Here is a 22,715-nt window from a genome sequence, read left to right as displayed (position 1 = left end):
AATATTTGATTGTCATCATGTCTCTTGGACCTGCTATGATTGTTAGTTCTTGCCAAAAAACAAAAACAAAACAAAATAATTGGCTCCATCAAGGCCGTGATTTTGCACTTTATGCTTCTGTGTTTTGTCCTATTGATCAGTTGACCATAATAAGCATCTGAGTGACTTTACTGGACACCAAGGCAGGGATACATAGAAGTTATTCCTCTTCCTAAAATAAAATCTAGCTAGTACTATGGTGGCAAGTGCTGCTGCTCATCACTCCTGCTTAGTTAGGCACTGCTTTTGATGCAACTGGGTCAGCTAATTTCAGAGCCATCAAACATGCCAGTCATTTGCCTGATCCCTACCCTGAACTGATTCACAAGGTTTTTGTCCACACTGCTGCACAACAGCAAGCAGTGATCCCAGAGCCCAGGCATCATGCCGAGACCTGTGAGTAAGCAGGCATAGCCTTCTCTCATCACTCTGTACTTTCTCCTCCATCTGTTGTTCTGATCAATTCTCCTTAGCCCCATCTCTTGACCTAGTAACTTGAGAAACAAGACTGATTCCTCATCTACAAAGAAGCCCCATCTATGACCAGAATCCCTTACATAAAAACTGGAACAGGAAACTAGTTTATGTGTCAAGATTACCAGACGTCCAAACTGTGCTCCAATAATAGGTTTCCAACTGAGTCTTATTAAGAGTAGACCCATGGAAATGAATGGGCCTAAGTCATGGTTATTAATTTAAATGGGTCTACTCCAAGTGGGACTAGCATTGGATATTGTTACTTACATTCACTGCAATTTGGCTGGAGCAGTTTCTGAGCCCCCTTCGTTGCAAGTAAGGAGTTTTGGCTTAGTATTTGACAAAATAAATATATATATTCTTCACCAACATCAACCAAGGACACAAGACATTTAATACAGCAGAACCTCGGTTGTCGAACGCTTCATAAGTCGAACGTTTCAGCTTTCAAACACTGACAACCTGGAAGTGAATGCTTGTTTTTGAACGCGCCTCAGAAGTCAAATGGCTTCCAAGGCGCATTTCTCCATTTTTAAAATGGATATTGCCAACCATCAATTGCGCCTTGATTGTCAAGCATTTCGGAAGTCGAACAGTACTCCAGAACAGATTACATTCGACAACCAAGGTTCCACTGTATACACTTTTCCAAACCTGCATTCACTATACTCGCCACACTCATTCCTACTACAGATACTAATTACGCAACATGGCATCCATGTAGATTCAGTACAACTACAATTTATCAGGCAGCTCAATTCTGCCAGACTGTGGCTTGAATCGAGTATGGATTTTTATCACTTTACATGTTGTTAATTACTTGACCAGTGCCAGGAGACTTGTGTTATCACCAACACTGCTTTGTTAATGTGTCCCTATAACTAATTTGCTTTCAACTAATCATAATTGTCTGTTCTATTTTGCATTTTTAAGGATTTCCCACTTAATTCCACTAACCATGTGTATATATTCTTGCCAATTAAGTATAGTGGTACCTTGGTTTACAACCATAATCCGTTCCAGAGGTCCATTTGTAAACCAAAACGGGTTGTAACCCAAGGCACGCTTTCACCAATGGAGCCTCCAAAAAAAATTAGTTCGTAATCCAAAAATAAAAAAATGGGTTGTAATAAAAAAAAAGGTTGCAAACCGGGACACACACTTCTGGGTTTGACATGTTTGTAATCCAAGACATATGCAAACCAAGGTACAACCGTATTGCAGTTCATCCAGCTGATGAATTGGACTCTGATACACAAAAGCTTATTTTTCTGAGTACATCCAAGCTGTTCTGTGTGCATGCTTGCCACCTTTGCATATCCAGAGAAACAATGGCATAATACAGCTAAGAAAGAGCTGCCACCAATGTCCAGTTATCCAGGGTCTTTCTAGCTTTCACGTCATTTTAAGTTTTTAAAAAAGCCTTTGATCGCACAGCCAAACTATGAAGCCAAAAGGGTCAGCAAGAACCAGAGAAGCCAGGAGGCAAAAGTCCTGCATTTTGCAGGAAGATTGCTTGCTTCCTTCTGACATCAAAAACTATGCTGGTGAACTCACAAGTTGGAAATTAAAGCAAGAAAGCAGAGGATTCACTGATCTGAATGAACTTCACAACTTCCTCTGAGGCTTGCCTAGCTGTCAAGCCACTCACTCCATCCAAGGAGAGACATGAAATGTTGATATTTGAAGTGATGTGCCTCTGGGATTCGTGGCATGGATGCAACTGAATTAGGCTTCTTCCCCCTGACTGTCCCACTAGGCTAGTGGGAGCAAGTATCTACTGCCATCTGAAACCTCTGACCACCATCTGGGAAATCTTTCTCCTAAGCTATACTGAAAAATGTATTGGGGTAAGTGACTTTTATTTCTTCAGCCATCCAGCCACAAGGGTTGTTCTAGTGAGACAGGTCTCCGATTAAGCAGTAGGAACACAGGAAGCTGCCTCAGACAAAGTCAAACCATCTAGCCCGGTATTTCCCATACTGACTGAAACTATCTCCACATCATTTCACACAGGGAAGATTTCCAGTCCGATTCAGAGATGCTGGGGATTGAACTTGGGACCTTCTACATGCAAAATTGATGCTCTTTTACTGAGCATTGGCCCACTGCCTGATATATGGCCAATGGTGGTCAAGATCTCAAGTCCCTGGTTAGTGTCTTTTGGATTCCCAAGGGTTTCTCAACCATACTTGTAAGCACCACCTTCTTAGGAAGAAAAATGTCAAAGATCACTGGTGCCAAGCCACCTGTGATGTGAACATGTCTATGGTTATTAGCAGATAAGAATGTGGAATGTTATTGTTCCATTTCTCTGTATGCAGTGAAATGCACCAGTGGTTGAGATCCGCATCAGAAGCCCATCTCTGGATGCTTCCAACTTTGGTGGCAAGATGAGTGGCTATCAAGGTATTTTAGGTGGCAATGCACATTTCCCCACATCCATTTGACTGAATGGATTAGACTTTAAGGTCCCCTTTGAAAATACTGAAAATTGGGGGGGGGGGAGACACTAGAAGGTGCCTTGCACCAGCTCAAACTATTCATCCACATGGCCTGGCATTGTGTACTCCCTGATACCCCAACGTGGTGCACTCCAGCTGCTCTGGACTCAAACTCCCAGTAGCCTCAGATAGCATGAGCATCAAAGTGAGGGATGATAGGAGTTGTAGTGCAAAACATCTTGGAGCACCAGGTTGGGGAAGACTGGTCTACTCTGATGAGGGCTCTTAAGGGCCTCCACAGACATATTTCAATTCACTTGAAATATCTACCTGACATCAGGAAGTGAAGCTGGGATCTTTTGCATGCAAACCAGGTGCTACCACTTATATGGTCCTTCTCATAAATAACTAAAGATAGAAAAGAGCATACATTCCAAGCCAAAATAAATAAACAAACAAAGTATCCCATATAGCCGAGAGCTCATGCCTTCCCAGCTTCATAAACCACAATCTGTTAAAGGCAGCATCTGTGGTTTACTCCTGACAGATGGGGCCACCACACTGCTTTAAGCAATGGGATAAAGGGGTTTGGAGAACTGCAATCCCATTGCTCAAGTCACAGATGATCCAATAACATGAAACACAGCATAAAATATGGGGAAAGGATACTGTAAGATCTCTCTGCAGAGAGGGAAATAAAATTCACGTTTAATTAGTTTAATTCTGTGTTCAAATGGGATTTATACAGACTTCCGGGTTGGCGCCATTGTTTAATGGCGGATTCCCTCCGAGCTCCGGAGGGAATCGGCTCCGTAGCGTCTGGGTCTGGCCGCTGCGGCGAAGCGGAGACCCTTAAAATCACAGGCGCGGATGCCTGTGAACACAGAGACTCGGCAGGCACCATTTGCGCCCCCCCAATCCGCGACGGAGCCTTTTTAAAGGCTTCGGAACGGAGGCAGGGTGAGGCGTGGTGCTGAGAGTACTCCCTCGCCTACGGAGTGAAGCCGCAAGCCATTGACAGAGAGCGCCAACTTCTTCCAAGACCGATTGGACTCTAAAATATAAACCCGTGAGTAATACGGAGATTGGAACCTTAAAAATCTTTAATTTTGGATTTGGAACGAGCGGGAAGGGGCTAAAAAGGAAGTTCACCCCCCCCCCTTTGTAAATAATTTAAAACAAAGGACTGGGCAGCTAAGGTCGAGAGAATCTGTTTTTTGTTTTTTAATGAAAGATCCTGACTTCACGGTTTTGACACTATAAGAAGATTTACTGGAGGATAAAAAGAATCTTGGGAGCTGAAATTTCACCCCCCCCCCGAGACCCGGGAACGTCCTATGAGAAAGCCTGTTGCATTGAAGATTTTGACAGCTGTCAAGTGAGCTGCTAGTCAGCTAGTTGTCAGCTGGAAAAAGAGAACATTGTTTCTGCTGTTTTTGCTGGTTTACTTGGTATAACTTGTTGAAAATAAGGAGGGCTGATACAAAATAACTGGACTTTTGGTTTTGAGTTGAAAGGAACATTAAGGAACTAAAATCCCCCTAGAGGGGTAATAGGGGCATTACATCACAAAAATGGCTGGAGCATGTAAAATCCAAGCAGAATTGGACAGAGCACTCGTTCTCTTGGGAAACTTGCAAGATGAGTACAATGCTTTGTCTACAAAGGTATCACTACTACACTGGACAGTAAACAACAGTTTTGAGCCTGATAAGGACTTGAAACAGGAAGCCCATTCAACTGAACAAATGAATGAAACTGAAAGTGTAGATACGATGGAGCAATATGTTGTTTTTGAAGAAAATGAAGGAGGAGCAGGAGATTTGCAGGAGTCAAAGGAGAGTTACAATATGAGGCCTGACATGATGATTAAAAAGGACAATAAAAACTGGATGTGGAAAGCCTGGTCTGAATGGGAGTCTGGAAAATGGAGAGATCCCTTTTGGAGGAGATCTGAAGACCTGAGGATTACAAATTTGTTGGTGAAAGCTGGAGCTTTGGGGACATCTGGATCTGAAAGAAATTTGAAACAAGAGTTGGAGCACCCCATAGGCTTTGCCTTTAAGTATGGAGGACTGGCTGGAAGCAACATGGATTCTGTTGGGCCGGAGCCCCTCCGAGACTTGGGGTTTAACATCAAGGACTATCAAAGAGACCGGCAGAAAGGAACTGAGAGAGATATAAGGGCCTCGGATGTGAGATCTCCAGGCTAAATAAATAACATAAAGACTGATGGATATTGGTTGGGGACTGGAACCGGGAAAAGGGTGGGTGGAGGTTGGGAATCCAAAGGGTACATAAGGATAATTTGCTTTTTATATTTTTTTTGTTAGTGGTAAGGAAATTGGGTAAATCGTGGAAGGGAAATTTTGGTCGACTTTAGGAAAAAGGTTTAAGAATAATTAATGAGGTATAAGTGTTGATGTGTAATTTTAATAAGGTAAAATTGGTTTCTTTTCTTTTTAAATTAATTGAAAATAAGGCTGTTAAAAATAAATTGAAGAAATGGAAAAAAGAAGTAAAGGAAAGCAATAATATGTTAGAACAAATGTTTAAGCTAAGGTAAAGAAATAAGTTAAGGACTTGCTGAACTGACAATTTAAATTGGAATACAAGAAGGGGAGGTGTGAGGAAGTCTGAGAAATAAGGTTAAGAATAATAAGTATTAGAAACTTTATGTGTTTTTTTATTCTTTTTTTGTTTAGTTTTGAATGTTATGTATTTTTGTGTTTTTTGTTTTGTTTATTTTTTGTTTTTGTTTGTTCTGTGCTATTTGAAAATGCTAATAAATATTTAATGAAAAAAAAAACAACAAATGGGATTTATACATTATCAACCCAGCTTGCAGTTGTAAATGAGTTTATTTGTCCCCATCAAGTGCACAAGAAATGGCTCAGGACTTCCACAACAAAAGTAGAAAACCAACCACAGAACTTGCATAGAAAGGAGATTCCAACTAAGCATCAAGAAGAACTTTCTGACAGTAAGAACTGGTTGATAGTGGAACAGACTCCCACGAGAGATGGTGGACTCTCCTTCCTTGTAGGCTTTTAAGCAGAGGTTGGATGGTCATCTGTCATGTAGGAGCTATTTGAGATTAATGCATTACAGGGCTGGACCAGATGACACTTGGGGTCCCTTCCAACTCTACAATTCTATGATTCTATGTTGTATATATTGCATTCATAATGGAAATCTACTGGGCAGAATCCAAATTTAAGTCATGCTTGAAATCCACTGGAACTTAAGTTAGTTGTGCTACCATCCAGCCATGTATTTTATGCTTTGCCAGCTGCTTAAGAGCCAGCTACAGGGTAGAAACCACACAAATGCAAGGTAGAATGCAGTGCAGGGTAGAAACCACAAAAATGCAGTGAAACTAGCTTTAAAAGTCAGTCCACCAGTGAAAAGATAGAGATGGATGTGATGGCACATGCATTTACTAAACACAATGGCAGCATCAGGCAATTATATCTACAGAAAAATAAACCAACATGCTCCATATTGCTCCTGGTAAACTAGGATAGAGTACCATTATTTCAGGGACACTTTTGTGGTGTATGAAAATATGGCAGTTAGATAAAGAAAATATCAAAATGTGTAACTCCTCTGGGTGGAGGGAGATTGATAGGTAAGTAGGTAGGTTGATAGATATTCCGCTGACTTTCTAGATTTGGGGCAAACAGTTCTGACTTTTTTGAACTGTAACATGAAGGCACTACATACTTTAATCAGCTGCAGCTTCCAGCACTGTCAAAAATACTGCTGTTCATTGTAATAATGAGTTCTCAGCGCCCAAGCCCTTTTGTGATGAAAGTGTATTAGCAATCTAAGAACAGCTACAAAAAACAGAGATTAGAATGCAAATAGGAAGCTTGATGGCTGACCTTTGTAGGAGAAAATCTTACTCAATGTTCTGGGGAGGCATTCTGCTGTTACTAGGAAGAGGAGGAGTTTCTTCAACTGTGGAGGCTTAATGCAGCAAACCCTTCAGGAAAACAAGACTTAAAAGGATCCCCAAACATTGGAACCAATTTCAGGCACTAATCATAAAAAAGGAATAGCTTGGGAGTGGAGCACTATTCCAGTTGCCGTCATATGACTGAACAACACTTCCTTCCAATTGGCTGGGGTTGTTTTTGTGCATTACATTACTGAACAGCCAGAAGCTGAATCACTAGAATGGCACCAGAATTACTGCCATTAGGATAGCCCACAGTTTGCTGCTGTTCTGCTTTCCAAAGAGGAAGGAATTCTCTTCATGATAGACAGAGACTTGCTGAATCGGTGAAACAGCCCCTATCCTGTTAACAATTACATGAACATCAAAGCTAAGGATGACAGGCATTTCATGTGCCTTTTTAAAAGGAGGAAACAAAACAAAAAGGGAGTCCATACCAGATGCTATTGACCTACAACACCTATGAGCCTCAGCCAGCATGGCCTATGGCCAAGGGTAATGGGAGATGCAGTCCAGAAACGTCACTACACAAAGGACTTGTTCAAATGTATCACTGATCCATAGTTTGGCACTATGAGAATGTGCCTTCAAGAGGTCTTTGCACAAGACCATTCCTTCACTTCCTTCCAAGTATGAAGAAACCATAGTTTGCACTTTCCATTCAAACCAGAACACTAGTTTCTAGTCACAATGTAAGTCCATTTCATTTGAACCAACAAATTACAGCTTGTGATGAACCCTGCAAACCATGATAAAACTACAGTGTGCCTGACTGGACAAAAAAATTTACAGCCTGCCTCACAGAAGAGGAGAGGGAAGCACATGAACTCCAAAAAAACCCTCCTAGACAGCCATACTGGCTGGGACTGATGGGAGTTAGAATTCGAAACATCTGCAGAGCACCTGGTTGGCAACACCTGCTATAAAGAATTGTGTTGCACCAGCTCTCATCAAGAACAAAGCAGCAATAAATAGATGAGATTTGCTAAAGTCATCCTCTGAGAACATAGCCTAAGAATGTTCATCATGGAAGGCTGGTAAACAGCCATTCACCTGTAAGAACTGCCTCCATGAAACCAGCTGCGGTTCCATTCTTCCTTTTAGCCCTAATAGATACTGGAGCTTTGAGGCAGTTCAGAAGTCTGCAAATAACTTAGTTTTGGCTGTATAAAGCTGGAAATGCTCAACCCCAGAAGCAACTATGCAACCCCACTGCCAGTCAGGGGCACCAACTCTTGGGGGCCCAACCCTTTTAGACTCCCCAATATTTTTGTGAGGGAGGCCAGGCCCCTGCAATGTCCAAAAAACTCAGGGCCAACTGAAGAGCCAAGCATGGCGCAGCTTCAGTGGCTGGCTCCTCCTGCTGCTGCTGCTGCTGCTGCTGCTGCTGCGAAGGAGGGAATATGCAGCCCCTGGATGGTGGCAGTGGCAGCAGGAGGTGAAGGAGGAACCTCTGGCTACTAAAGTTGCGCTGCTGAGGCGTTCTGCTCCGCCCCCTGACATGACTTTAGTTCCTCAATCTCTCTCACAAGTTGGCACCTCTGCTGTCAGCTTTCCCCCCATTTCCCACCACCACCACCACCAGCAACACAAACCCATTCTCATTTCCATATCCTCCATGACAGCAACTTTCTGCTGTGTAGCATCTGCAATCAGCTCCGACCGCCCTGCAAGCAGGCCAGGCGTGCTGCCAACATTCCAGCCTCTTAATGCAGACAGTACATGTGATTTCAGCTGGACTGCAGGATTTCACTATTCAATTCTATACACAGACACACACACACACACACACACACACACGAAAAAAAGATAAAGGAAAAAAAGATAAAGAAAGGAGATAAAGGCTGCATTTGCATGTTGTGATTAAACCACGGTTAAGGCATTGCTGTGAATGCCCAGATCATTGCTGCTTCATTCCTCCCCATTAGTGAGCAGTAGCAACAAGCCACAACTCCCTGGCTCAGCGCTATGGCCAAACTGGGGTCATGGTTTGTTTTGTTTAATAAAATAAAATGATCTGAAGCCAAGCCTTGTTCTCAGCTTCAGAACATCATTTATTTGGAGCAAAACAAGCCATGATTCCCAGTTCAGACACAGCACTTCAGGCAGGGATCACAGCTTACTGCGCATTCATGGTAAACCATTAACCGTGGCTTAACCATGATGTAGCCTCACCTGCATTGAAACATTACAGCCTGTATGAATCCTAATTGCACCTGCAAGTTTAAACAGGGTGGATTATACCAGAGGACAGATATTTTCAAAAAACTGCTTTCCATAGAATATTAAGGACAGCTTGTAAAATTCTAGCTGTACCACCCTCTTTCAAAAAGGACAAAGGAAACTTGTATTGGCAACTTCCAAATATTTAAATCCATGCATATTTGCTAGAGGAGGCAACTTCATTTCCTGGTCGAAAGCCAGTATCTCCAACAGTTCTAAATGTCTATTTGTCCTTAGCAATGCATAGGCATGCCACGCAACATGCCAAGCAATTGTTAAGCTGCCCTTACAAGATGGGCTGAACAAACTGTCTGGTTATCTAATTAAGATTTATCAGGAAATAGCATGGCATTTTCATGGGCTTCTCAGTATCTTGTACATTTTAGACTTTGTAGAATGCTGTCTCACTCACTCCTGAAACTACAGAAAAGAACTTTTATTTCTTTCTAAACAAAATATTTACAAACACCTGGTTTACAATATATTAAACTAGGCCTTAGCATTATGTGTGAACTCTGCCCAAAAGTGTAACTATGGTTTTCTAACTGCCAACCAATTAGGAGCTTATTTGTTGGTGGCTTACAAAACTTGTTTCCCTTAACTGTGGGTTAGCATTGCATGTGAACCCAGCACGCTTAACCATGGGTTTGTTTGACAACTACACCCCAGACGTTCATCAAACTACTGAGGAAAGAGCAGCTGGACAACAAACCAAAAGCTGTAGAAACAAGCCGTGGCTTCTTAGATTATGGAATATCTCATGATTAACATGTGGTTTGTTAAACAAACCATGGTTATGCTCAGTCCAGGCCAAAGCCATACGCAGATTTAGTCAAAATTACAGTTCAATATTCAACTAGTATACCCAGAAAAGAGATAATCTATGTCACTTCAGTGTCAATTGACTTTGTTAATTTTTTTTATTACTGACAGACAACTAGGAACCCAATCAAGCTCAGCCCAAAGAGAATGCATAGCTGGCATGTTATAAAAGCAGAACACAGGAGTCAACCCATGCTGGATTAAATCATACATCTCCCCAAGCACTCACCCCACTCCCAATTTCCCAATAATCAGACAAACCTCTAATGTTCTACTCTAGGTGTTATTGTTGTTTGTTCCAGAAGAGCCACCCTGGGGAGACCATTCCACAAACGGGGTGCCAATGCAGAAAAGGCCCATTCTCATGTTACCACCCTCCTGACCTTTTGTGAAGGAGGCACATGAAAAACGGCCTCAAGGTGATGATCACAGTGTCTAAGTCGGTCCATATGGGGAGAGGCAGTCCTTGAGATACTGTTTATAATTCAAAGCCCAGAAACTAATTGTTAGCCAGTGCAGCTGAGCCACAATCATTGTAATATGCTGAAACTGTCTTGCCCCTGGCCACACACCACCACCCCTCACTGGCCCCTGCATCACACCCAGAGAGTTTCTGCCTAGCTAGAATGTGCCTTTGAATTCTGATATAATGTCCTTCACTCACCTGGATGGAGGCTAGAGAGGAGTGATGGGTGAGTGTGTGTAGAAATGAAAGATAAAATTCCTATTTGCTGTTCTACCTGTTTTGCCTCAGCTCTGCGTACCACTGGCATGTGGCCCTCAGAAGGGTGGCCACCAGGGAATACAGTCTTCAGGCTGAAAGGAGTTGTTCACCACTGCAGCACATGGACTAGATACAACACCACACACCCAGGACAGGCTAGAACAGGAGATATTCTGCTATCATTCACATGGTAATTTTTTTGGGGGGGGAAGGTTGGGATTAGAGGTTATGGACTCCTTTTAAAGAAGTGTATATTTCTATACACACCTTCATGCCGCTCAGTAAGAACACAAGAGGGGGGGGGAGACAAGAGCCTGTAAAAGCGTGTGAAAACAGTCCCCCCATTACCGCCTGAAAAGCAGCCTCTTCCCTTTCCACTTTCTCCTTTTCAGAAGATCCATTTTTCTGAACATTCCTTGCATAATTCCTACCTAATAGCACACTAGAAAAGCCCACCCTCAGATGACAAAAGCTCCAGGATATCTCTAATGCTACTTTCCCACAGTTATTAAATGGGTCGAAGTGACTTAAGTCTGACCACCTGCTATTTCAATTTGCTTTTGTCTGCCTGGAGACGTTCCCCAAAAGGCTGCAGGTCAGAACATTCCCAGCAAAATCAGTTCAATAGAAAGATGCAAACGAAGCCTTTCCCTACTGAAGCAGCTACAGCTTGATCCTCAGAGCTTGTTCATTTATTTCTTTACAACTCTGTTCCTTGAAAACTACCATTTAGACAGTTATATCTATGATGACAGGTATGTACCAGGGGTTCAAACTGCCAGACCACAAAACAACAACACCAGGACACCTTTAATCATGGAATTGTAAACAAATTCATTTAAATAACACAGATGGGAGTTCAGAGAGAAAAGTACTCCTGATAACACTTTACTGGGAAACTGACTACAACCAACTTATAATTTGAGAGATTTTGTCTCTCTCAATTCAGGCCTTGTACATAGCAAGGAGTCATTCAACTTAACATACAGCAGAAAACACTCTCAGAATCAGGGGATGTGCTACTTCAGCAAACATCATGCTACTCTGTCTGGTTGCTAAGCAATACTTCAGCTTTCTCTCCCTCTTGGTTACCTGTCTTACTGATAGCAGAATTACCCCATAAATTGCAAACTGGATGATCGCTGTTGTTACACTCCTTCTGGAAGCCACAAAAATGGAGCCACAGACCAAAAGGCATTTAAGCTTCCTCTCAAGCAAACACACATGCATAATGGACAACCATTCTGCCATATCCAAAGAGAAACTCATACAGAAATGATCGTGCAATGTTGCCAAAGAGAAGGAAGTCTCCAAATCACGTTTCTGCTTTTGACATATCCACAGTAAGATAAAGAGTATTAATAAGCAAAAATGCATTTAAGCAACTTATAATGCCTTTCAAAAAAAACTATCACAAGACATACAGAAAGAAAGGATTTCCTTAAATGAACCATTTGTCAATGACATAAGCTAGACAGTAACCAATTTACTGAGAATCTCATCAAGGAAAAACTACTCCATCTGAAGATTTGCACCAAACTTACTGGTTGAGTTGCCTTGCATTTGTATGATGCATTTGGACTCTTTGCTGGTCTCTCGGGAATTAAAGGGTCTGACCCGGACAGCCACCTTGACTGAAGCGCCTGACATTTTGCAGTTCTCTTGTGTGTACTCCAGAAATTATGAGCGAAGGACTTCCACAGCTTTTTCTTTCCTGGAGTTATCTTTTGAGAGAGAGAGAAAGAGAGAGAGAGAGAAAAAAATTCAATGATTTGAAAATACATTCCAGACATCTTGATGGTTGCTAGGATAATAGCTTAGCTCATTAGATACCCCCCTACAGACAAATTTCATATTTTTTGGCTTCATGGAGGCCGAGCGTATCCAGGGTTACCCTCTTTCTCGCTAGCCACTGTCAAGTAATAGCTTTCAGGGGGAAATGATTGTTTCCAGCCCCTCCCTCAAGGAGAAAACATGGAGCCTGCAAACTGACATCACTCCTGACTCAGAGGGATTAAAAGGACAGCCGTTCTTTGTGCTGTTTGTTCATTTTATCAGTACATGTGGAAAGCTTAAAAGAAACCTACACAACCCCAGGGATTTCCTCCATTCACAGAGTATATAAAAATTAAAATACATGCTGAGGTGGCTTTGCCTTTGAAGTCACCCTGAAAACAGCTCCCTCCTTGATTCTGTAGAAAAGAGGGAGGGAAGCAGGTTTCTGTTTGAAACATTTCTATCCTCGCAGCTGCTGGCTAACAAAGCAAATAGCCCAAATCACCAAGTTCCAGGAGCAAATAGCCATAGCGAAAAATGCAGTTTAGCTGGGAGAGAGAGTACATTGTGGGCAAATTATTGTGTTTCCGCAGATAGGCTTGAGAACAACTAATCCTGAATCAGCTAACGGAGAGACTGGAGATATCATTTAGCATCCTCTCCTTTTATTAACTTGTTCTATTTACTGACATGGCTGTCCTTTTCTGGTCTATGTTGCTATTCCTTGATTGAAAAAATAAATAATTTGAGCTTCGTTTAACGCAGGATACACCAAAAGGACATCCAACTAAAGGCTATTCATAGTTATTGACACAAAAACATCTAACATCTTATACACAAATATATACAAAAAATTATACACAGACGGCCTACCTGTAAAATTACAACTGGACATCCACAATACCCAGTTTTCACAATGGCACTATGTTATAAAGAATGTAGAGTGTGGTAAACCTTATTATTATGAATTAAACATTACATTCCTTTGAGAAAACGTTCTACAGCTCTTCATTTTGAGATGCTATCTTCAGTTCAGCCTACATTGACAAAAGATATACTGTACTAGACTCTCTTAAGTAAAGACTGTGATCAGGAGGCAGTTGAGGATATTGTTCACTTTGTTTTAAGCGCCTAAAATAGGATTCTCCCAGAGAGAGATTTGCTTTAGGGCATGGAGATTTGCCCTTTTTCTTGTCAAGGGCTGCATTCCCTTAGAAATAATAAGCCACTGTTTGTATTAAACCATAGCTTACTTGTGAACATTTTTCTCCTTTAACACGTGAGTCATCATGTGGCTTCTCCCCTCCCATGTAGCACCCACGTGACTCAAACAAGCCATAGAATGACTTTTCATGTCCTCCAAACCTGGATCATGGTTTGTTTCTTTCAAACAAACCATGAGCAGTAAATCATAAACAAACCAAAGTTTGTTCTCAGTTTATTTCTGGCTTACCGTTCATGGTGCATTTGAAACAAACAAATTTATCCTGAAATAGACATTTTTGCATACAAATCTGCCTAATATAAACATTTTTGTAAAGGAGAATTCATTTCCTAACAGAATGCATTTTTACATGTTATTTCCATATAGACTTTACCCTAGTCTATGCATTCTTGTACACACTACTTGCCTGGAGTATACAAGGCAAATGCAAAGAAATGCAAATCCTGAAGGATGGCTGCTTTTCAGTTCACATACTGTTTTAGAAAGTGCAAACTAGGTAGGTTTGCTTTTAAAGATTAAATGAATCCTTACTGCACCCCCATATTTTTTCACACTATGGCCCCCTTTCACAATGGTGAAGACAGGTTGCACGGTGAAATAAAGGAATTGGATGTGTCATCTTATTAGTCAGGTATTTGGCCACTGTTGAGTAGTATAGCTAACTGGACAACTTTTATATCTCACAGTAGCTATACATTTAGGAGACAGGTCATTTCCCCCACCCACCAAATAAAACGAGTATTGGCTGCTAGCTAACTCACAATTCCTCATGCCACATCAAAACAAGAAAGTTACACATTAGCTTGTAGGTGTGTCTGCAAAAATCCGTAAGTTACAAACCAAGAGATGAAGACAGCAGAGATGCATGAATGTTAATACTGCAATACTGTACAACCTTTGCCTTCTACAGTCTTTTATTATCATCAGCTGTCTTGGAACAGAACTAAAAGCACTTTGGATTAATGGACAAAAAACTTCTGGTAATATCATAGAAGGTACATTAAGTACCGTATTTTTCGCCCTATAGGACACACTTTTTCCCCTCCAAAAATGAAGGGGAAATGTGTGTGCGTCCTATGGGGCGAATGCAGGCTTTCGCTGAAGCCTGGAGAGCAAGAGGGGTCGGTGCGCAACGACCCCTCTCGCTCTCCAGGCTTCGCGGACCTCTCCGCAAGCAGCAGGAGCGCTCCCGCTGCTTGCGGAGAGTTGCCTGCATGCCGAAGCCTGCGCGCGCTGAGATCAGCGCGCCCAGGCTTCGCGGACCTCTCCGCAAGCAGCGGAAGCCAGCGCTGGGCTCCCACGGCTTGCAGAGAGCTGCCTGTTTGGGGGCTGGGGTCGGGGGAAGCTCGGGCCTCCCCCGCCGCAGCTCCGTGCCTGGGGGGAAATAATTTTTTCCCCTTTATTTCCCCCCCAAAAAACTAGGTGCGCCTTATGGGAAGGTGCGTCCTATAGGGCGAAAAATACGGTGCTTTGGAATCCTCAACTTAAGTGTCCTTTTGTAGCTCCTTACACCACAAAGAAGATACAGCCTTCCTCATCCTTGAGCAGGGATTGCACACTGATGACTAAAACTGCTCTTTCCAATAATAAACCTCATCTCTACCGTAATAGCTTGGGTTACACTGGTAATTTTGCTAAAGAATCAGAGGATAGCACAGCCTCCAACAGAATGAGAAAATCCAGCATTTACTCATTCAAAGCTACTTCATTTATGAGATTCCTCACTGCAGATATTGTTGGACTCCAACTCCCACCAGTCTCAGCCAGCATGACCATTGTCAGGGATGATGGGAATTGGAGTCCAGCAACATCTGGAAAGTGATGGATCTCACACCTCTGGTTTACTGTGCACCACAGTTACCAAGCTGCTCTGTTCTTCAAACTTGGATATAATTCAATGGATTCATACCACCCAAACAAGACAAATTCATGAAGGGGGACTATTGAAGGCTACTAGCCATAATGGCTGTGCTCTGCCTCCAAAGTTAGAGGCACTAATGCTTCTGAATAGCAGTTGTTGGAAATCGCAGGAGGAAAGAATGCTTGAATCTTGCTTGAATCCAGTGTGTATACATCCCACTGACATCTGGTTCTAGGTTGCAGTCACCACACAGAATGTCTAGGCATGCTTTTTACAATGAGATTTGTTGTTGTTGTTAAGAATAATTTCATTATTATACCGCTTGATATTTTAAAGAAAACAAAATCTCAGAATGGTTTACAACACATTGAAACATCACATGAAACAATCCAGAATAACATAAACTCAAGCTTCAAGGAAAACAATTCAGATCTTTTTCTAAGTGATGTTTTGTTTTCCTCATATTAATTTACCTACTTAATTTATATAGCTGCCCCATAGAAGAAGGACTCTAGGAAGTCAGTGTGGAGTAGTAGTTAGTGTCAGACTAGGACCTGGGAGGCCAGGGTTCAAATCCCCACTTGGGCCAGTCACAGCCTCTTAATCCCTATGACCTGTGAGATTAACTGAGAAGGGGGTGAACCATATACTCCTTGCAGAAGAAAAGGTGGGATATAAGTGTTATAAATAAACTGTTCTGCTTACCTCAGGCATGGCCAAACTTGGCTCTCCAGCTTTTTGGGACTATAACTCCCATCATCCCTAGCTAACAGGACCAGTGGTCAGGGATGATGGGAATTGCAGTCCCAAAACAGCTGGAGGGCCAAGTTTGGCCATGCCTGGCTTACCTGCTTAAGAAAGTTAGAAGGGCCAACCAGATGGAGATGTCAGTCGCCAACCTGACATCCAGAGATCTCCACATGGTCACAATTGGACCTGCACCAGACACAAAATGTGCCTGGTGCCTGGCTAATTTCTAACACTGGCCATTGGCCTGATCCACCAGACTCTTCTTTTGCTCTTATGCACATTTGTAGCAGACTTCAAATGTGTTAGAAAGAAATAGGGTCTTTTGCTTCATTGACTTTTTTTCTGCTTTACTCCATCACATGATTCAGGTATTGTGTTCCTTCTCTCTCAAACAGCACCATCACTTTAGAATGCAAAATCTCAGAACAGAGAACATGCAAAGATGCAAAACAGTCAATGTTTTGTGTTTGCTGCGTGTATTTGTTTTTAAAGAGACGGACCAATTTATTGAGAGGTCAAACGTGAGATTGGGGGCACACTTGCCCCATTTAATCCTCTCTCTGACTTCAATATGCGAAATGTGTAGCCTGACTAAATAAGCATGCTGGGAAACAACATTTCAATACACCATTCTTCTGAACAAGCCTTCTTTAGTAAGCTCACACACTGCCATCTGAAGTGCTGCTTTAATGCCTGTGCAGATGACGAAACCACTGAAAAATGGAATAGGCTGCTGAACAGAGTGTTCCAGAGTCTTGTTAGAAGGGAAAAAAGATTTTTAAAGGAACTAGACTAAAAGCCACCAAACAAAAAAGTAATTCTGACTATTTAGGCCTGTCCTTCTGAGAGACACAACTCCACATCGTCTCTCAGAAAACAATTTTAGGCACCAAAAAAAGAAAAGTTGACAGCTGCAGGATGTGAAGGCAACCTATAATCTACTTCTCCTTTACATCTGCAGGTGTGGTATTACCATTGTCTGGCCTCGGTCATGAATTGGATGTGAGCCAACAAACTGAAGCTGAATCCAGTGGGCAGTACCCTAGACCAGATGAATGGTAGGTTGCCTGCTCTTGATGAAGTTACACTCCCTCTGAAGGAGCAGGTACACGGCTTGGGGGTACTTCTGGATCCTTTGTTGTCGCTTGAGGCTCAGGCAGCCTCAGTGGCACAGGGTGCCTTCCATCAGCTTCGGCTGGTGGCCCAGCTGTGCTAATATCTGGACAGGGATAGCCTAACATCTGTCATCTATGCTCTGGTAACATCTAAATTACATTACTGCAACACATTTATATGCAGGGCTGCCTCTGAAGATGATTCAGAAACTTGAGCTGGTGCAGAATCTGGTAGCCAGGTTGCTCACCAGGGCAAGACGATTTCAGCATATTACACTGATCTTGACCTGACTGCACTGGCTGCCAATTAGTTTCTGGGCCCAATTCAAAGTGTTGCTTTTGACCTATAAAGCCTTAAACAGCTCAGGACCGCAATACCTCAAGGACCACCTATTCTCATATAAACCAAGTCAGACACTGCGACCATCAACTGAGGCCCTTTCTTCATCTGCCTCCTACACAAGAGGTCCAGAGGGTGGCAACATAAGAATGGGCCTTTTCTGCGGTGGCTCCCCATTTGTGGAATGCTCTCCCCAGGGGGGCTCGCCTTCTACCTTCATTACATAACCAGGCAAAATCATTTCTTTATTACCAGCCTTTTGACTGATTAACATTCCATGGTCTTTTAAATGTGTTTCTGGGAGGGGGGTGTTATTGGTTTCTTTTGGTTTCATTATGTATTTTGTGTTCTTGTTTTGTATTTTTATGTTGTGAACCCCCTGTGATCCTCAAATGGTGGTATATTATTATTATTATTATTATTATTTCCTACATCCCAGTTGTTAGGAGCATTTTCAGCAAAAAACTGAATTTGCTGCAATTTGTTGCAAACTGCAATTTGAAAAGGTGCAATAATGAAGCTTGGGTGCTTTCATCTGTGTTTAAGTAATATATGGAACTAAAAAGGTTTCACAAAAGTAAGGCACAGCCTCCAGCCTCACAACACCTTGTAAAAGGTGTTAAAGTTGTTTGCCTAAGGAAGCAGCTATCAAAGTCATCTGACAACTGGCAAACTACAGTTCAGAGGTTGAGCACCTGCTTTGTATGAAAAGGTCCCAGATGCAATCTCTGGGATAACCAGTTAAAAAGATGTCAAGGAGGTGACAGGAAAGACCTTCTACCTGAGACACATCTACCAGCCAATGTAGCCAATACTAGGATAGATTTACAAATAGACTGACTGGTGTAAAGTGGCTTCCTATGTTCCAGTTTATAAACTGAATCACAAAGGGTGCGCCATACTCCCCACCCCACACAATAGGGTGAAACCACTTTGTGTCTGCTTCCCAGTGCATGTAACTTTTTCTCTTTTTTTCTTTATTTGATGGGGGAGGAGAAGAATACATTATGAAGTATATACTTCCCATCTCAGAAACTGACAGTGACATTCCATTCTGAACATGAGAGAACAGCAGAGGCTAAAACTTAAAAAAAACAAATGACAGACTGGCCATTTGTCATGATAGATACTAGTCTAAGGATGGAAAATGTGGTGCCCTCCACAGTTTGTTGGAACTCCAACTCCCAACAGCCTTGACCACTGGTCATGCTGGCTGGGGCTGATGCAAATTGGGAGTCCAACATTTAGAGGGTGACAGGTTCTTCATCCGTTTCATGTATGTTCCCAGTGGAGAGAAGTTTTTGTCCTCCCTCTCATATAAAACTAGAACTGAGGGTCACTCAATGACCAGTTGTAGGTTCAGGACTCATATCTTAGGGCTTCTTAGGGATTCACTACTATTATATGTAATGATTAGCACCAGCTTACATTATTGAGTGTGCCTGTGTGTAAGAACAGGGGAAACCTGCTAGATCAGACCAAAGGCCCATCTAGTCTAGCATTCTGTTCTCATAGATGCCAATGAGGAGCCCACAAGTGGGACATGTATATAAAGGTAATTTCCCAATCGTGAACCCCAGCAACTGGCATTCAGAGGCATACCACCTCCAATAATGGAGGCAATATCACCATGACTAGTGGCTATTATTCTCCATGAGTCGGCTTGATCCCCTTTTAAAGCTGTCCAGGTTTGTGGCCATTTTAATGGTGACTGCATTTTAAAACATTTGACTTATTTTGCACCTCTCGGCTTAATACACAGATCAAAATGTAACGACCTTTCAAAAATCCCAAGGGCCCCTGGCTGGCCAGGAATGCAAGAGTCCAAAAGCTTTTTCTAGCAGAGTTAGCAAAAACTTTACAGCTAGTTCAGCAGAACAATTAGCCATCACTTCTACTGGAGGACTAAACCTCTCAAAAAAGCTACTCAGGCCTGCTGGGTACCACACCTCTATCTTCATGCCCTCCACTTTTTCTCTTGCACCTTCCATCCTAGTCCCTGCCAGACAAATTCCAGGAATATTATCTAAAACAAACCCAAGCAAATATTTTTGATTGGCTTCATGTGTTTTCTATGTTTCCTTAGCACACAGTACACACAACCATATAAAAGCTCCACAAACCAGATGGATAAATTAATGGGAAGCCAAAGCTGGCCTTTAAAACTATTAAGGGCAATGCATGTTACATTTGAATTAAAATCTGACCACCTTCGACAAAAATCTCACCATGACTAAGATGACAACTGAAACCAGGTCAGAGATTAATGTATGCAAAGTTAACTTAGAAGCATCCAGGACAGAGAGAGTATGTGTAAATACTCAGAGAGTATGTGTAAAATTTTACGTTCTGTAACAGGGAAAGAGACAGGCAGAGGCCTGGTGTCTATCATCTTAATACAGACTGGTAACCGTTTTAAATTTAAATGAAAGCAGCAGTACCAAGCATCTGAATGCTATCAAGTTAGGCATCAGTCACAAAACCACATTTTTTCCTTCATACTGCTACAGCTATGGAAGCTGTATGACAGAGACACTTAAATACCTTCCATCGTCATCATCTATTTCTATAGAGCTGAATATCCACTTAGCACTTTATAATAAATAAAAATTCACAGCAGTCACTGTGTGCAGCCAGTAAGATGGAGACAAAAGGAAGAGGAAGATGGAAGGACTAGGGCAAAAGCTTTAAAATCTTTGCTCCATACAGAGAAACATCAAATTTCACAGTAAGAAATATTACATAATATAATACACAGAGAGAGATGTACAATATAAAAAGGCAACTCACAGAGTCCTACAACCCCACCCTCGAAAATTCAACTTGAGCAGGTACAGACACAACTATGAAGATGCAAGCAGGCCATGACAATTAGCAGACAACTCCATGAAACCCGGTGAGCATTTGCACTAAAGCCATTGATTCCAAAATAGTATTTTTTGACCTTCTGCCCCATCCCTGATTAAGCTCCTAGAGGACTGTCGGATCATCATCCCAATATGGCTGCCCCGTAATTGTGCTGTGCTGGATATAGAGGAAAGGGGGGGTGGGGAAACGCATCAAAACAAAACGGCAGCTGTTTATGGCAGAGAAGAGGAAAAGCTGGGGGGAGAGGTAGGGAAAAGACAAACACAGAGGTTCCTGCATTTCCCAAACAAGTCACTGCTGTAGGGAATTGGGGTTGGGGAAGAGACAGAAATTAATATAGAATGAAGGAGAATTCTGCTTCAAACCCCGCCCTGCTTAAAAGATGAAGCTGCAACAGAGCTTCAGCGAAAAAGGATGCAAACATTGAAAACTGCTCTCTTAAAATAAATATGAGGCTACGGGTCCCACTCAGGAGAGGGTTCACAGTGGGGAAACTGGAAGCAGAACTGATGGAGATGGGGGGCTGAGATACAAAGGGATTTCTTTATTGAGGGAAGTATTTACTGAGATTTGCAGAGATTCACAAAATATATCTGTGATGGAGCTAGGGAGCTATGAAGTATAAATGTTTTATTTTGAGGGGTGTCACTGACAACCACCATCACAACAACTTCCTATGATGGTTATGTTGTTGGGATCTTAAATTAGATGTCACTAGGGAAGCGAGGGGGGGACTGGAGAGAGGGAGATAAATAAAGAAAAAAGAAAAATGATTCAAATTTGGCTAGATTGAGAGGCATTCTCTCTGAATATTTAGAGACCAGGCAATCAAGAGATCTCAAACTATGTATGGTCCCAATATAAAAATGCCTCTAGGAGGAACTTGGAATTAGTAATAAGAAGGGGGGCTGTAAGGAATCTCCATTTGGAATTGACTGGGGGGAGGGGGGAGAAAAACTGGAACTGGCAAAGGAAAAGAAGTCAATAGGATGACGGGGTTGTTCCTAGTCTGTTCAAAGGAGAGGAAGGAGAGTGCAAGGAAATTGCTGATTACAATAAATATACAGTATACAAGAGACATGTTTATTTGTTTAGCTGCACAGATATAGCAGGGCTGGAAAATCACAATCTTCTAACTGCTAGGAATTTAAAGAGGTTTTTAGTTTCTAGCTATGTCTGTATTCTGCAGTTCAGCACACAATCTTGTGAGTCAGTGATACACTTAGGCATACTTAATCCATACCTTGTATATATACACAGCTACATGCATAAATTATGTGCTATTATCATACACACACCTCTGCCCCCATTCTCCCAATGACACATCCCATAGAGATTCCCACCCCTTAAATGCCTCAGCCAGCTAGGATCCAACAATATCTTTGGAGCACAGGTATTTTGAATTTAAAGGTTAAAGAACGGCCTCCTCTTACACTTACTGGGGTGTAAGCCATCAGTGGAGCTAACACCTACTTAAAAGAGGCATAAATGGAAGGTCATTTGTAACACATGTATGTATGCATGTAGGGTATTCCAGACCCTAACATTCGGGCGGAGGGCAGGAAAAATATGGTTTAAAAGCCAAATACATGATTATACTTAATTTGTTATTACTACATCTTATATTGAGCTGATTATATTTTATTATGCCTCTGATGTTTGCAAGTGGCAGTATGAAAACCATGATCATTAATTATTATTAAGAACTATTATCATTTCACTACTAATACTAATCACACTATGGCCACCATCCTCTTGGATGTCACTTGGGGTCATATGTTTGCCGGGGAGAACCCCCCCCCCATATAGATTAATATAGAAGGAGTGGGGTGTCATCACCTGACCAACCCAGGGATCAACCATATCCACCTTTGTGTACCCCATCCCTCCATCCACCTGATCCCCTCAATTGTGGGGAGGGCTGAAAACAGTTGGAGGAAAGACAGGGCAAGGAGAAGGGGGGGAGACAGAGGATAATTTGGGGGGTGAAGAAAGAAATGGCAATCCCCTTCCCGCACATGCAGATCCACCTACACTATCCCTTCCTGGGTGGCTTTTTTTTGGGGGGGGGGGAGGTGACCGCCCACATA

General features: G+C 42.2%; 1 protein-coding gene across 14 annotated transcripts in view; it reads right to left on the bottom strand.

Moving 5' to 3' along the window:
* KIF1B (kinesin family member 1B) overlaps window positions 1–22,715 on the bottom strand; it is a 140,360-nt gene that overhangs the window by 117,006 nt on the left and 639 nt on the right. For all 14 annotated transcript variants that reach the window (XM_053400916.1, XM_053400902.1, XM_053400904.1 and 11 more), the window contains exon 2: window positions 12,235–12,414. In XM_053400916.1, coding sequence (XP_053256891.1) covers window positions 12,235–12,340 — 106 coding nt within the window. In that variant the 5' untranslated portion in view covers window positions 12,341–12,414. The remainder of the gene's footprint in view (window positions 1–12,234; window positions 12,415–22,715) is intronic.

Source organism: Podarcis raffonei, chromosome 8 (assembly GCF_027172205.1).
Source record: "Podarcis raffonei isolate rPodRaf1 chromosome 8, rPodRaf1.pri, whole genome shotgun sequence".
NCBI lineage: Eukaryota > Metazoa > Chordata > Lepidosauria > Squamata > Lacertidae > Podarcis > Podarcis raffonei.
This window is presented reverse-complemented; position numbering and strand designations above follow the sequence as displayed.